A 13,956-nucleotide genomic window follows, 5' to 3' on the forward strand; every position below is an offset into this window, starting at 1 on the left:
TCTCTAAAATACTGAACTATTGTCAACCCTTCTACTGCAACATCTATCCCCGTAGCTTGGATGAGTGGTTCTTCTGCTACATTTAAGCGCTTTTCCTCTTACGGACCACCGTCAGTCCTTTGATTCGAGGCTTTGTTGAATGAAATTTTCTTTTTTATATTGCGCTTTTAATTAGCAAATAACCATTTTTGTAATTTATTATGATTTTAATCATCTATTATTTTATTATTTATTAATTTTAACTGATATATTCAAAACTTTTGTACTGTAACGTTTCTCAAATAGCTAACGAGTGACATTTCTTTCGTACAAACAAGAAGAAATTTCAAATTTCAAAAGTGCGGATTCGATAGCTACTGCAAGGATCCGGAAACTATAAAAATACATGAATTTCGCTCCTTAACGAGTGCCGCGGTTAGGGCCCTGACTTCTCTTTCGTTCGCATATGTTTTTAATCACTCGGTCACTGCAATTACTTTTACAATTACTTACGGTTGACTTCGGCAAATTCAAACAGTTATCTTACACATATTTAACTTTATTTTGCCTAGTAGTGCCGGCAAAGAACTTCTTGCTTTGTCCTGTATTCAGGTGCCTTAACTTAGGATACATAAAATTATCAATAATTTGTGTGAAGTGCGTTTGTTTAATCTAAAATTATAATTATAACTCTCATTATGATAATAAGTGTCTACCGTTGCGGTTATGCGATTCAAATGTAATCTCACTCTTCTTCATTGACGTTGGCCAGCAGAGCTAGGAGACTGTAGGCATTGTTCATAGTCTTGAAAGTAAAATTATTACAGAAGTAATGTATAAGTAAAATCGTAATCGTCGAAATACCTTCGAAAAAACCGGCAGCCCAATTTGGAAATAACCTCCGGCATACAAAGCCATTGGCTGCTTTAAATGTTCCATGTAAAGAAAAATTTGACGTCTATTATACAAAGACATCCCAGTCCAATCGCAATTGTAGAGATGGTTGCTCAAATTCTCTGATTCCACGATTATTTCGTTGGCATAATAACATGGTAGAAATATTTGAAAAGCCATAGCACTGGCATATTGCAAGAAACCCAAAAATTTAGATGGGTTCTCACTAAAATTTATCTAAATAATGCTAAATGTTTTTAAGTACTGCACACAGGTCGGCAATAAATAAAGAACTTACGCGTTGTGTGGAGTAAATAGAGCAGCAAATGATGAGAGAACTGAATATAATCTGTGCCAGCACAGGCCACGTTATGATTTTCTGACATCTTTTGGCCATACTAAAGAATTGCGTATAAAACAAGTACATCGTTAGAAGTTAGTTAAACTATTATGAATTTCTATTCGCCGAAACTAACCACTCAACTCGTTGATGGATTTTTATTATGTTTTCAAGCTCAGTGGTGATCTCCCTATCGTTCTCTTGATCACCCAATCGCTCCATCCTCATGCCAATCATGCGCAGGCAAAGTGTGAAATGGAACATTAAGTAACACAAAAATAATTCGATTTGGGTGTTGCATAGGCAGCTGAATGGCATGACCATGTCTTCGTACAGGAATAGAGGCCACGCATTACTACCGCGCCACGACGCTGGCATCCAGTATGGGATGGGAAGTGCAAGTGTTTCCATGAAGAAAACGGAAAACAAAGTCATGAACACCGAGCAAATGCTGATAAGCGAATAGACTAATACAACCTTTCGAAAGGATCGTTGAGCATCCTGCCACATCTTTTGTTCCTCATTCGTCTTTAAAGCAAACATATCACTTTTGTCCCATTCTTGAATTAACTCATTAGCCGCTTGAGAATGGTACCACATATTGAAAACCTTTACGATGAGACAAGTTTCAGTGATTGCGAGGCTCATCCATTGGAACACATAATCAATATCTCCACTATATATGATTTCCATCCACAAGAGCAGCGTGAATGTAAATGTCAGCGTAATATTCAGTATTAATTGATAATAGCGGTAATATCGTCCAAAAAATGTAGAATTGTTATGAACCGGGGACCAGAGTCCAAGAACCGTTAGCACTTTTATTTCAAATCGTGCATTCGCAATTTTATCACAGAACATGATGGGAGCTTGAAGTGTTGCGTGTTATTGACAACTGTACTCCTTTACCTCTCTGGCTTTGTTTTTATACTTAGTTGACATGTTAATTAAAATTCAATAACTTTTAATAGTTTATTCAGTAAGGTGGTGGCCTAGTTAATGGATTTGTGCACCACAGTTCTACAAGACCAAAGTGCACTTAAATAATTTAAGGTCATGTAACAAAGGTGTAACCACTAGTTGAGGTAAAATCAATTAAAATGAAATCTAAGATTTGCACCTAACACTTTGTGCAACAAAATTATGGTCTAGTGTGAACTTTCTTTGGCAATAACGTACCCTGACTAAATGTGTTATTGATTTCACACATTGTAATAATAATGAGCATGTTTACATTTACACTGATGATTGCATACTTATGGCAGTGTGAGAATTGACAGAAGGATTTTTAGTTAATTTTGCGAGTTTTCTTCTATTTTTCAAAGCTCCGCACATGCGAACTTAATCTGCTCATAGGAAAGAAACCAGGTAGACTGATTGATTCTATGAGAGAGCTGCTCCTAAATAGAATCCACATGTTATTTTCTGTGGTTAGGTCTAACGTTAAAATGACAAATGTATGCATAGGTAGTCATCATGAGTAATCATATTTTTTAGTAAATAACATCCATTGAAAGCTGTCAAAGGAATGTGTTGAACAAATCATACTTGAGTATTTACGTATGCCTACTAAACTTTGATAACCGAACATTTTATACTTTTGCAATTAATAAGAATCAAAGCCTGAGAAATTTCTTCAAGAAAATATGGGAATTGGGGGTAGTATTGATCTGATTTTATCTATTTACGCCAGTAACACATACTTTTAACATGTCACATACATGCCTTTCATAAAGGTACCTGACATACAATCCAATGGACCAAAGTCAAGTGTTAGAAAATTCTGATATTTAGTTACATAGAGGCTTGGACAAGTTTTCACTTAATTTTATCCATTTTAGATATACTGTTATGAGTAAAACACGCTCTCTAATTTCTATTGATATAACTCACATACCAGGTTGTTCAATTATTTTTATCGTTCGATAAGAAAGGCACGATAGTGATAAAATTCTTATTTTTGAAAGGTGTAGCACCAAAAGAAATTCACAAACGAATGTTAAAAGTGTATACTGATTGTTCACCTATAATTAGAACAGTAGAAAGATGGGTTTCTGAATTTAAACGTGGTCGTACAAGCATTGAAGACGATCCACGTGAAGGACGTCCAAAAAGCGCATCAACATCAGAAACCATAGCCAAAATACAAAATATGGTTTGGAAGATCGTCGATTGACGCAGAGAGATTTAGTGGAGGCTCTACACATCTCATTGTGATTCATATTAAAAGTGAAATTTTGGGTTTTAGAACGCTGTGTGCACAATGAGTGTCGCATTCCCTAACAATGGAATAAAAACACATTTGAATGCTACTTTCTCAGCAACATTTGGAGCGTTTTAAAAAGGAGAAAGTGGATTGTGTGCGTCGATTCATCACTATGGATGAGACTTATGTCTATCACCATGAACCTGAATCAAAACAAGAGGCTTAAGAGTGGTGTGAACCTGGTTGTTCGGCTTCGAAACGAGTTCGTGTCCGGAAATCGGTCAAGAAGGTTATGACATCAGTTTTTTGGGATGCGAGAGGGATTTTGTTAGTGGATTTCTTGCAAATTGGTAAAACCAATTAATTCTGAATATTATTGCAACCTTTTGAACCAGTTGAAGGAAAAAATTCCTGAAGAAAGACCCGGTTTGCAGAAGAAAAAACTCCTTTTTCATCAGGACAATGCACCGTGTAACAAGAGAAACTATGCTAAAACCCATGAATCAAAGTTCGAATTGCTGGAGCATCCACCGTATTCACCGAGTTTGGCCCCCGGCTACTTCTATTTGTTTTCAGAACTCAAAAAATGTATGCGTGGCAAGCGTTTTTCAGCAAATGAAGAGGTCATAAGGGCTGTTGCAGCGTATTTTGCAGATCTTCCGGATTCTCACTTCAAGGGTGGGATCCACAGATTAGAGGATCATTAGAATGTATGTATGTATGTATGAATGTTCAGGGAGATTATACTGAATAATAAAGCGTATTTTGAATAATAAAATTGTTTTTTTTTCAATTGGTCGATATATGCAGTACAATCCCAGAGTTTCGAAAATCTTTGTCAGCTCTCTCATTTATATATATATATATATATATATTCCTATATATCTAAGGAGGATAGAGTCATGTGTAGAAGTTCACGCAAGTGAGAAAAGTTCTCTGATCGCCATTCACTTGGGAGTGGCCAGAAAATATTCTTTTACATATGGCTCAAGCAGCTCACGACTTCCGGTCTTAGATCAAGTATTCTCTAGGTAACAAAGGAACATCCGTTTGAAGGCGAGCTAAAGTGAGAACGCAAACATCCCTCCACATAGTTGTGTAGTAATAAATTCCAGCATCGGGAAATTCACCAAGCAACCTAGCTGTCTCCGGATTGAAAACCCACCAACCAGATCGATCATGTTATGATAGACGGAAGACACGTCTTCACTGTTTTAGAACAGAACAAACACAAGAAAGGATGGACTCCTGCTCTCTGACAGCACTCATCAGCAACTCGGTATAAGGAATCTGTGGGACGTCATTTCAAGCTCCTTACGAACAGCTGCAACCGAATCCTTTGGTTTTCGGAAAATGCAAAAGAACAAGTGGTACGATGAGGACTGCCGTGTCGAAGTGGAGAGAAAGCAGACTGCTTATCTGGCAACGCTACAATCGACTACAATACGTGCGGGATGAGATAGACACCGAGAGTTGAAGACGAAGCGAGACGTATTTGTAGACAGAAAAAGAAAGAGGTCGAAAAGCGTGAGTATGAAGAGCTTGACAAGCTGGCCGTCATGGGTAATACTCGAAAATTCTGGGAAAAGATGCGGGAAATAACGGAACGTTTCAAGACCAGAGCATCTAGGAACACTTCAGCTTACTGAATGGCAGCGAAAATATAACGAATAGCAATTATCCGACTGCAAAACAACAAAGCGGCGGGGGCCGATGGATTGCCGACCCAGCTATTCAAATACGGCGGCGAAGAACTGAGAAGGAGAATGCATCAGATTTTTTGTAAAATATGGTCAGACCAAAGCATGCCCAACAATTGGTATTTGAGTGTGCTCTGCCCAATCCACAAAAAGGGAGACCGCACAATCTGCGTCAACTACCGTGGGATAAGCCTCCTCAACATCGCGTATAAAGTTCTATCGAGCGTATTGTGTGAAGGATTAAAGCCCACCGTCAACAAACTGATTGGACCTTATCAGTGTGGCTTTAGGCCTGGCAAATCAACAAGTAACCAGATATTCACCATGTGCCAAATTTTGGAAAATACCCGTGAAAAGAGAATCGACACGCACCATCTCTTCGTGGATTTCAAAGTTGTTTTTGATAGCACGAGAAGGAGGAAACTAATACTGCTGTGTAAACTGACGTTGAGCAACATCAAAAGCTCCTAAACTGTTGAAGAAAATAATTCGAGCTGCAGAACTTAATCGAGCAGGTACAATTTTCTATAAGAGTGTACAGCTGCTGGCGTATGTTCTGCTTTCCACACGGTGGATAAGGAAGCAAAGCAAAAAGTCGTCGCACTCGCGACTTGGCTCTCACGTCACTGTTGACAGTCATCGTAGATAACTTCATCTATTTTGGAACCAGTATCAACACCACAAAAATGTCAGCCTCGAAATTCAACGCAGAATTACTCTTGCCAACACAGGTGCTACTGTGGACTGAGTAGGCAATTGAGAAGTAAAGTCGTCTCTCAACGAACAAAAACCAAACTCTATAAGTCACTCATTATTCCCGTCCTTCTATATGGTGCAAAGACATTGACGATGACAATATCTGATGAGTGGACGTTGCGAGTTTTCGAGAGAAAAGTTCTGCGAAAGATTTATGGTCCTTTGCGCGTTGGCCACGGCGAATATCGCATTCGATGGACCGATGAGCTGTATGAGATATACGACGACATTGCCATAGTTCAGCGAATTCAAAGACAGCGGCTACGCTGGCTAGGTCATGTTGTCCGAATGAACAAAAACTCTTCAGCTCTGAAACTACTCGACGCAGTACCTGCCAGGGCGTTTACGGTTGACTTCAGTAAATTCAAACAGTTATCTTAAATTTAACTTTATTTTGTCTAGTAGTGCCGGCAAAGAATTTTTTGCTTTGTCCTGTATTCAGGTGCTTTAACTTAGGATACATAAAATTATCAATAATTTGTGTGAAGTGCGTTTGTTTAAGCTAAAAATATTTAACTCTCATTATGATAATAAGTGTCTTCCGTTGTGATTATGCGATTCAAATATAATCTCACTCTTCTTCATTGACGTTGGCCAGCAGAGCTAGGAGACTGTAGGCATTGTTCATAGTCTTGAAAGTAAAATTATTACAGAAGTAATGTACATATACATACATATATGTAAGTAAAAACGTTTTCTGAAATACCTTCGAAAAAACCGGCAGCCCAATTTGGAAATAACCTCCGGCATACAAAGCTATTGGCTGCTTTAAATGTTCCATGTAAAGAAAAATTTGACGTCTATTATACAAAGACATCCCAGTCCAATCGCAGTTGTAGAGATGATTGCTCAAATTCTCTGATTCCACGATTATTTCGTTGGCATAATAACATGGTAGGAATATTTCTAATGCCATAGCACTGACATATTGTATGAAACCCAAAAAATTAGATGGGTTCTCACTAAAGCTTATCTAAATAATGATAACTGTTGTTAAATACTTCACACAGGTCGGCAATAAATAAAGAACTTACGCGTTGTATGGAGTAAATAGAGCAGCAAATGATGAGAGAACTGAATATAATCTGTGCCAGCACAGGCCACGTTATGATTTTCTGACAGCTTTTGGCCATACTAAAGAATTTCGTATAAAACAAGTACATCGTTAGAAGTTAGTTAAACTATTATGCATTTCTATTCACCGAAACTAACCACTCAACTCGTTGATGGATTTTTATTATGTTTTCAAGCTCAGTGGTGATCTCCCTATCGTTCTCTTGATCACCCAATCGCTCCATCCTCATGCCAATCATGCGCAGGCAAAGTGTGAAATGGAACATTAGGTAACACAAAAATAATTCGATTTGGGTGTTGCATAGGCAGCTGAATGGCACGACCACATCTTCGTATAGGAATAGAGGCCACGCATTACTACCGCGCCACGATGCTGGCATCCAGTATGGGATGGGAAGTGCAAGTGTTTCCATGAAGAAAACGGAAAACAAAGCCATGAACACCGAGCAAATGCTGAGAAGCGAATAGACTAATACAATCTTCCGAAAGGATCGTTGAGCATCCTGCCACATCTTTTGTTCCTCATTCGTCTTTAAAGCAAACATATCACTTTTGTCCCATTCTTGAAGCAATTCATTTGCCGCTTGAGAATGGTACCACATATTGAGAACTTTAACGATGGTACAAGTTTCAGTGATTGCAAGCCGCATCCATTGGAACACATAATCAATATCTCCACTATATACGATTTCCATCCACAAGAGCAGCGTGAATGTAAATGTCAGCGTAATATTCAGTATTAATTGATAATAGCGGTAATATCGTCCAAAAAACGTAGAATTGTTATGAACCGGGGACCAGAGTCCAAGAACCGTTAGCACTTTTATTTCAAATCGTGCATTCGCAATTTTATCACAGAACATGATGGGAGTTTGAAGTCTTACGTGTTATTGACAACTGTACTCCTTTACCTCTCTGGCTTTGTTTTTATACTTAGTTGACATATTAATTAAAATTCAATAATTTTTAGTAGTTTATTCAGCAAGGTGGTGGCTTAGTTAATGGATTTGTGCACCACAGTTCTACAAGACCAAAGTGTGTTCCCAATATTCTACCCACTGAGTGAACAGAGTGCACTTAAATAATTTAAGCTCATGTAACAAAGGTGTAAGCACCAGTTGAGGTAAAATCAATTAAAATGCAATCTAAGATTTGCACCTAACACTTTGTGCAACAAAATTATGGTCTAGTGTGAACTTTCTTTGGCAATAACGTACCCTGACTAAATGAGTTATTGATTTCACACATTGTAATAATAATGAGCATGTTTACGTTTACACTGATGATTGCATACTTATGGCAGTGTGAGAATTGACAGAAGGATGCAACAAAATTATGGTCTAGTGTGAACTTTCTTTGGCAATAACGTACCCTTTGAGTTATTGATTTCACACATTGTAATAATAATGAGCATGTTTACGTTTAGTTATTGCATACTTATGGCATTTTGACGTTAAGTTTTCTTCTATTTTTCAAAGCTCCGCACATGCGAACTTAATCTCCTTATAGGAAAGAAACCAGGTAGACTGAAACACTAAGAGGAAGCTGTTCCTAAATTGAATCCACATGTTATTTGATGTGGTTAGGTCTAACGTTAAAATTACAAATGTATGTATAAGTATTTTTTTAGGAAATAACATCTATTGAAAGTTGGCAAAGGAATGTGTTGAAAAAATCGTACTTGAGTATTTACGTATGCCTACTAAACTATGATAACCGAACATTTTATACTTTTGCAACTTGCAAGAATCAAAGCCCGATCAATTTTTTCAAGAAAATATTTGAATTGGGGGTAGTATTGACCCGATTTTATCTATTTATGGCAATAACACAATATTTAAATGCCACATACGAAACAAGTCCTCTGGGTTTCATTAAGGTACCTAACATACAATCCAATGGAATAAAGTCAAGTGGATGTTCGAAAGTTCTGAGATTACATAGTTACATACGAGTAGAAGCTTGGACAAGTTTCGCTTAAGTTTATCCATTTTAGATACACTGTTATGAGTAAAACACGCTCTCTCATTTTCATTGAGATAACTCCCATATTGGCCGATATATGCGGTAAAAGTCACAAAGTTTTTCGAAAATGGATAATAAACATTTACGTGGAACATGAAGATTATTATATTAAATATATTAGTTTTTATTTAGTTGAATATGATAACTTTAAATCGATCTTTTAATACAAAATCCTAGTAAATTGAAAAAACACATTATACTTATATTGAAGACGTGCGGATGACTTATTTTATTGCAATGTTCAGGGTTTTTCGGAAAGTAATAGGACTGAGTTGATTTAAAAAAATTTATTGAACCAATTGTTACAATTCTTTAAAAGCTTTTAATATAGGTTTTTTCTGCGTCGATGCAGCGCTGCGATTTCCAAGCATTGAGGACTTCGCGGAAGGCATTCTCCGGAATAGCCTTGAGAGCCGAGGTGCTTGCTGCTTGGATCGCCTCAGTCGTCTCAAAATGTTTGCCTTTTATCGGACTTTTCAGGCAAGGAAACAAAAAAAGTCTAGGAGAGCCACATCTGGGCTGCTGGGCGGCTGCGGAAGCGTTGGGATGCCGGCCTTGGTTAGGTAGCTGTTAACAAGAATGCTGGTAGCTGGTTGGGATGCCGACATTGGTTAGGTGGCTGTTAACAAGAAAGGCGGTGTGAGCCGTGGCGTTGTTGGAGGGCAACTTTCAATCGGCTGCGCTGTCTTGCAGGACCCGATTGACCCTTCGTGTGAGTGTCTTGAGGAACGTAAACGAATGATTAGTCGACGGTATGTTCAAAACTTTGCGCACAAGAGTCACATTGTCGGTGTTTATCGATGTCACAGGTCTCGCAGCACGGTTTTCACCAGCGACCACTTCCCGACCCTCCAAAAAGGCCTGGTTCCACCGAAACATACCAACTTCTTGTTAACGCAACATCTGGGTAAGCCTGCTCGATCATATCAAACGTCTCTGTCGCAGATTTACCGAGTTTTACACAGAATTTAATTGCGTACCGCTGCACTAACGAACGCTGTATTTTCGGCTTGCACCACTCACAGAAACACGTTGCGCGAAAATGCTTGTCCTGACCTCCAGACAACTGACCAGTCGCTCGTTCGTTATCTAGAAACGCCCTCTACCGAATCCAGTCGGTGCACGCTCCGAAATTCAGAGCTCGCTACTGACTCTTATCATTTTTCAGTAAGATATTTCTTTATGACCCATTTCGAAGTAGTCACTCACTAAGTCTATTTGGCTACGCCGACTGCCACTAGGAATTTACTTCAATAATATATGAAATATTTTCGCTGTAAAAATTTTAATTATTTACAATTTCCAATGCAAATGCAAATGCGCGAAGGTGAAACCGCGAGTGGCAAATAATGGTGGTTTGTTTGAGAGTGAATTCAGGCGATTTGCTGGTGTTTGTATGCAAAGGATATTTAGAATGTGGCGTAAATATAAACACGCGAAAATATAGAAATATGTGGCGGCAAAGTAACAATGAAAATAAAATAAATACAGTTGGACACATGAGTACACACTCGCAGAAACACATTTGTGTATATGTGTGTGTGTGTATGTGACAAGCTTGCAATTTTCTGTGCGTGAAAATGTGGCAATAACGAACTGCGCTGGAATTTCACGTTTCACATAGCGTAAAGTAAACAGTGCGGCGTTGCATTAATCATTTTCATTTATTTATTTATCCATGTAAATAGGAAAATTTAGACATGGAAGCGCACTTTACTAGTTCAGAGCTTTGTGCCACAGAAGCATGGTAGCAGGTAAACACTAGTCTCTAAGAATGCGAAATCAGATGTGTTGAGGGTCGGTTTGATGAAAGACCAGACCAAGCATTTGAGAGTAGCGAATCGAATAAAGTAGACCAGATGCTCCATTAAACTGGCAGCGCTTGTGGTGCAATCCTGCGCTAACAAGTCTCTTGACTTATACGCAGTAGGGTTATAATACTTTCTTAGTGGAGGAATTATTTTTTTCGTGTTAAAAATTTTTTCTGAAAACTTTTAGTTCGGTTATAATGTATATATTTGATTTTAATATATATATATATGTATAGAATTGATTTTAAGTCTCAAGAATTTGTATCGTCATTTGAAAATAGAGACAATACCACTTTAAGGAGGTATCCGCAAACTCTCCTTTACGATTTTAGCTTGGTAATTTGTCGTTAGGTAGATAGATAAATAAATTAGGATTGTATCGCGATCTAAGGTCTATTGTGCCCTCTCCTAAGTCACGACACACATAACTCCAGCATATTGATAAATTCCAATATACTGCTAAGTGCTCTTAAGGATTAAGTGTGATTCCTATATGGAAACATGGATCCAAGGGCCTTTATCCTGCGTCTACTGATTGCTGTGCAGTCAATTTGCTGTTGGTCTGGAATTTCAGGCTCCATATTGCAGCACAGACAACTTGCACAAGAAGCTAGGCCCATGTTATATAAGTGCTTCTTGAGCTTGCAATGGCCAGTATAAAAAGCGACAAGTAGATTGAGTCTATCCCTTGGGAGGTTGGTTATATATTTAATTTACACTATACATACTTATATTTGATTTAAAAACCTCAAAAATCGACGAACCGCCTAAGTCTATTGCTACTTTTACAATAGCTACTTTTGCTGAAAGACACTACAGTAGTCCGGTAGCCTGAAGCTAAGCTTGACTGAGAGCTTCTTACAGAGGATTTGCCTTCAAACCTTACCCCGAATTCCGTTCCGTAGGTGAAAAAGCTCTTTGCCCCTTTTTTTCAGCGTGACCTTTTTTTGGTCCCACTCTTATACATAGTTTTTCTGGGCCTTGGAACAACCTTTGCAGCAATGGCAATATACACAAGTGCTCTGTGTGGAATGGAAACTGTTCAATTCACTACTGGGCATACATAAATATATTAGTGTTAGAATATTGAAAACTAGCGTCAAAAGAATGCAAAACACCGCGGTGGTCGCCTGGGCGTTTTACATTTCAAATACCTGGTAAATCTACAAAAGCAAAAATAAAACTGAAAAAAAACAATCAATTTGGAAAATTTGCATGCAAATAAATAATAAATTGGAAATGGTGCAAAATTTCGTGTGTTTAGAAAATTTGCATCGATTATTGTCGTGTGCACATATGTACGTACAGTCGCGGTACAGTTATATGGCTCTGGGTATATTTATTCGCAAGATTATACCGTGTGTGTTGAATAATTGTTTGCGTGTGTTTATTTTGACAGCCGTTAATGAATTGCTTGCGAAACACTTTGCTGAATACAAAATTGCAATATTTAATGCGCTGCTTTTAAATGAGGCCTTAAACAAATGGGATATTACAGTAAATTTATTTTCATTAAGTCGAGCCATCTTCTTTGTACAGTAGAAACCAGTTTTTTTTTCTAATAATATAAAAAGTTGATTTGGCTAAGCCGAGCTTTAAGCTTGAGGCGAGTAATTTGAAGATAGCGCTTTTAAATATGTTAGAAAACTACGTTTTTGGTTTGTATTAAATTAATTTTTATATCAAGGAACATATTTTGTCACCGCACCGATCATGGAAAAAATCGCTTTGTATCTTCTTCAAGCTCTCACCCATTCCATGAAATGATTTTCATTCCGATTATCCTTTATCACGCTTTCTGCTCGACATATGACGAGCTCCTCTTTCTCTTCTAAATTTATGAAAAGATCTTCATAGCAGAAATCGAGGCTTCATAGTATGCAACGGTTTCTGTCGAAGTGATGGTGTCTTTTTGTGTTGTGTTTTTTTTTATAATTAAAGTAGGTGATAATTTTTAGAGAAGGTTTTGACTGTTATGTGAGTAAGCGTGTAAAAAGATTTATATTCACTTTTGAAAGGGTAGCAGTGATATTAAAGAACCGGGGTAGCCTGCGTGCTGATGTGTGCCGGACTGCTTGCTCCAGACCACAAGCGCAACCGAGATACTGTTTAAACGCAATTCGAAGGAGTCACTTCAGGGAGAAAATACTGTTATCGCTCCATAAAATCGCACCCACTCATAACCTTACCTTTTCATGACTAAGTTGTTCGAATTAAGCTAAACATTGCTTTGCCATTTATACTATTCTCCAGATTGCTCTCTGGTCCCGTACGCTTTCCGTTTGTTTGCAAAAGGGGAAAAATCAATCAGTGGGGAGCAATTTGAGTTGAGAATGTGAACGCGTTCAGGGGGAAATATTTTGGGGACATCCAGATAACTGCTTCTTCCGATGAGTTAAAGAAGATGTGAAATTGCTGAGAGTGTGTTGAGTTGATGCAAAAAATCGCTTTACACTCGTCTTGAGTAAGCTAAGGACTTATTCTAAGGAACATTTACTAAGGTGAACTCCTACTGTGATATTTATACTCTTGCAACCAGTTGCTACAGTGTATTATAGTTTGGTTCACCTAATGGTTGTACGTATCGCCTAAAAGTAAGCGAGATAGATATAGGGTTATATAAATATGTATAATAATCCTGTCCGTCCGTCCGTCCGTGCAAGCTGTAACTTGAGTAAAAATTGGGATATCGCGATAAAACTTGATATGTGTGCTCCTTACTACAAAAAATCCGAGTTGGTAGATAGGCGTAATCGGACCACTGCCACTCCCACAATCCGCCATTAAACGAAAACACATACGCTGTAATTCGGTACCGATGGTCGCAGTAGCAAGGGGCACCTGTGGGTAAAATTTTTTGAAAAAGTGGGCGTGGCCCCGCCCTTCTACCGATAGTGTGAAAATAGCTGAAATCGGAAGATAGCCCCGGTACTGTTAAAAACTACTAAAAGCTCAATAAATCAATAAATAAATACGCCAGAGACATTAAGTTTTACCTGCGAGAGGGTATGGAAAAGCTTTATAGGAGCCCGAGTGAAAATTGGACGTTGGGCTTTAGGTTAGGTTAGGTTAGGTTAGATGGCTGATCAGAGATCGCACAGGAACTAGAAGTAGTCCTTTGTGAAGCCATTGAAAATCGAACTCCCGTGTTCGGACTTAGAGATCGGCAAA

General features: G+C 38.2%; 1 protein-coding gene across 2 annotated transcripts; it reads right to left on the bottom strand.

Annotated features, from left to right (window-relative positions):
• Positions 1-258: 258 nt before the first annotated feature.
• On the bottom strand, positions 259-7,827 carry LOC126755097 (odorant receptor 94a-like). Of its 2 annotated transcripts, none has more exons than XM_050467429.1 (4): positions 7,088-7,827; positions 6,910-7,009; positions 6,582-6,848; positions 259-784 (listed from the first exon to the last, which is right to left on the bottom strand). In XM_050467429.1, the coding sequence occupies exons 1-4, from the start codon at positions 7,810-7,812 to the stop codon at positions 725-727; spliced, it is 1,152 nt and encodes a 383-aa protein (XP_050323386.1). In that variant the 5' UTR covers positions 7,813-7,827; the 3' UTR covers positions 259-724. The 2 variants fall into 2 exon arrangements, with proteins under 2 accessions (XP_050323386.1, XP_050323385.1); XM_050467428.1 differs by lacking the exon at positions 259-784 and adding an exon at positions 6,263-6,506.
• Positions 7,828-13,956: the final 6,129 nt, after the last annotated feature.

The sequence above is a fragment of the Bactrocera neohumeralis genome, chromosome 4 (assembly GCF_024586455.1).
Source record: "Bactrocera neohumeralis isolate Rockhampton chromosome 4, APGP_CSIRO_Bneo_wtdbg2-racon-allhic-juicebox.fasta_v2, whole genome shotgun sequence".
In the NCBI taxonomy this organism is placed as follows: Eukaryota; Metazoa; Arthropoda; class Insecta; order Diptera; family Tephritidae; genus Bactrocera; species Bactrocera neohumeralis.

Bases quoted from the DNA above. Each gene is read 5' to 3' on its own strand.
- LOC126755097 (XM_050467429.1), bottom strand. From the start codon at position 7,812: ATGTTCTGTGATAAAATTGCGAATGCACGATTTGAAATAAAAGTGCTA. The intron at 7,010-7,087 runs GTTAGTTTCGGT...GAAATTCTTTAG, and splicing joins ATCCATCAACGAGTTGAGTG to TATGGCCAAAAGCTGTCAGA. The intron at 785-6,581 runs GTATTTCAGAAA...TTTACTTTCAAG, and splicing joins GGCTGCCGGTTTTTTCGAAG to ACTATGAACAATGCCTACAG.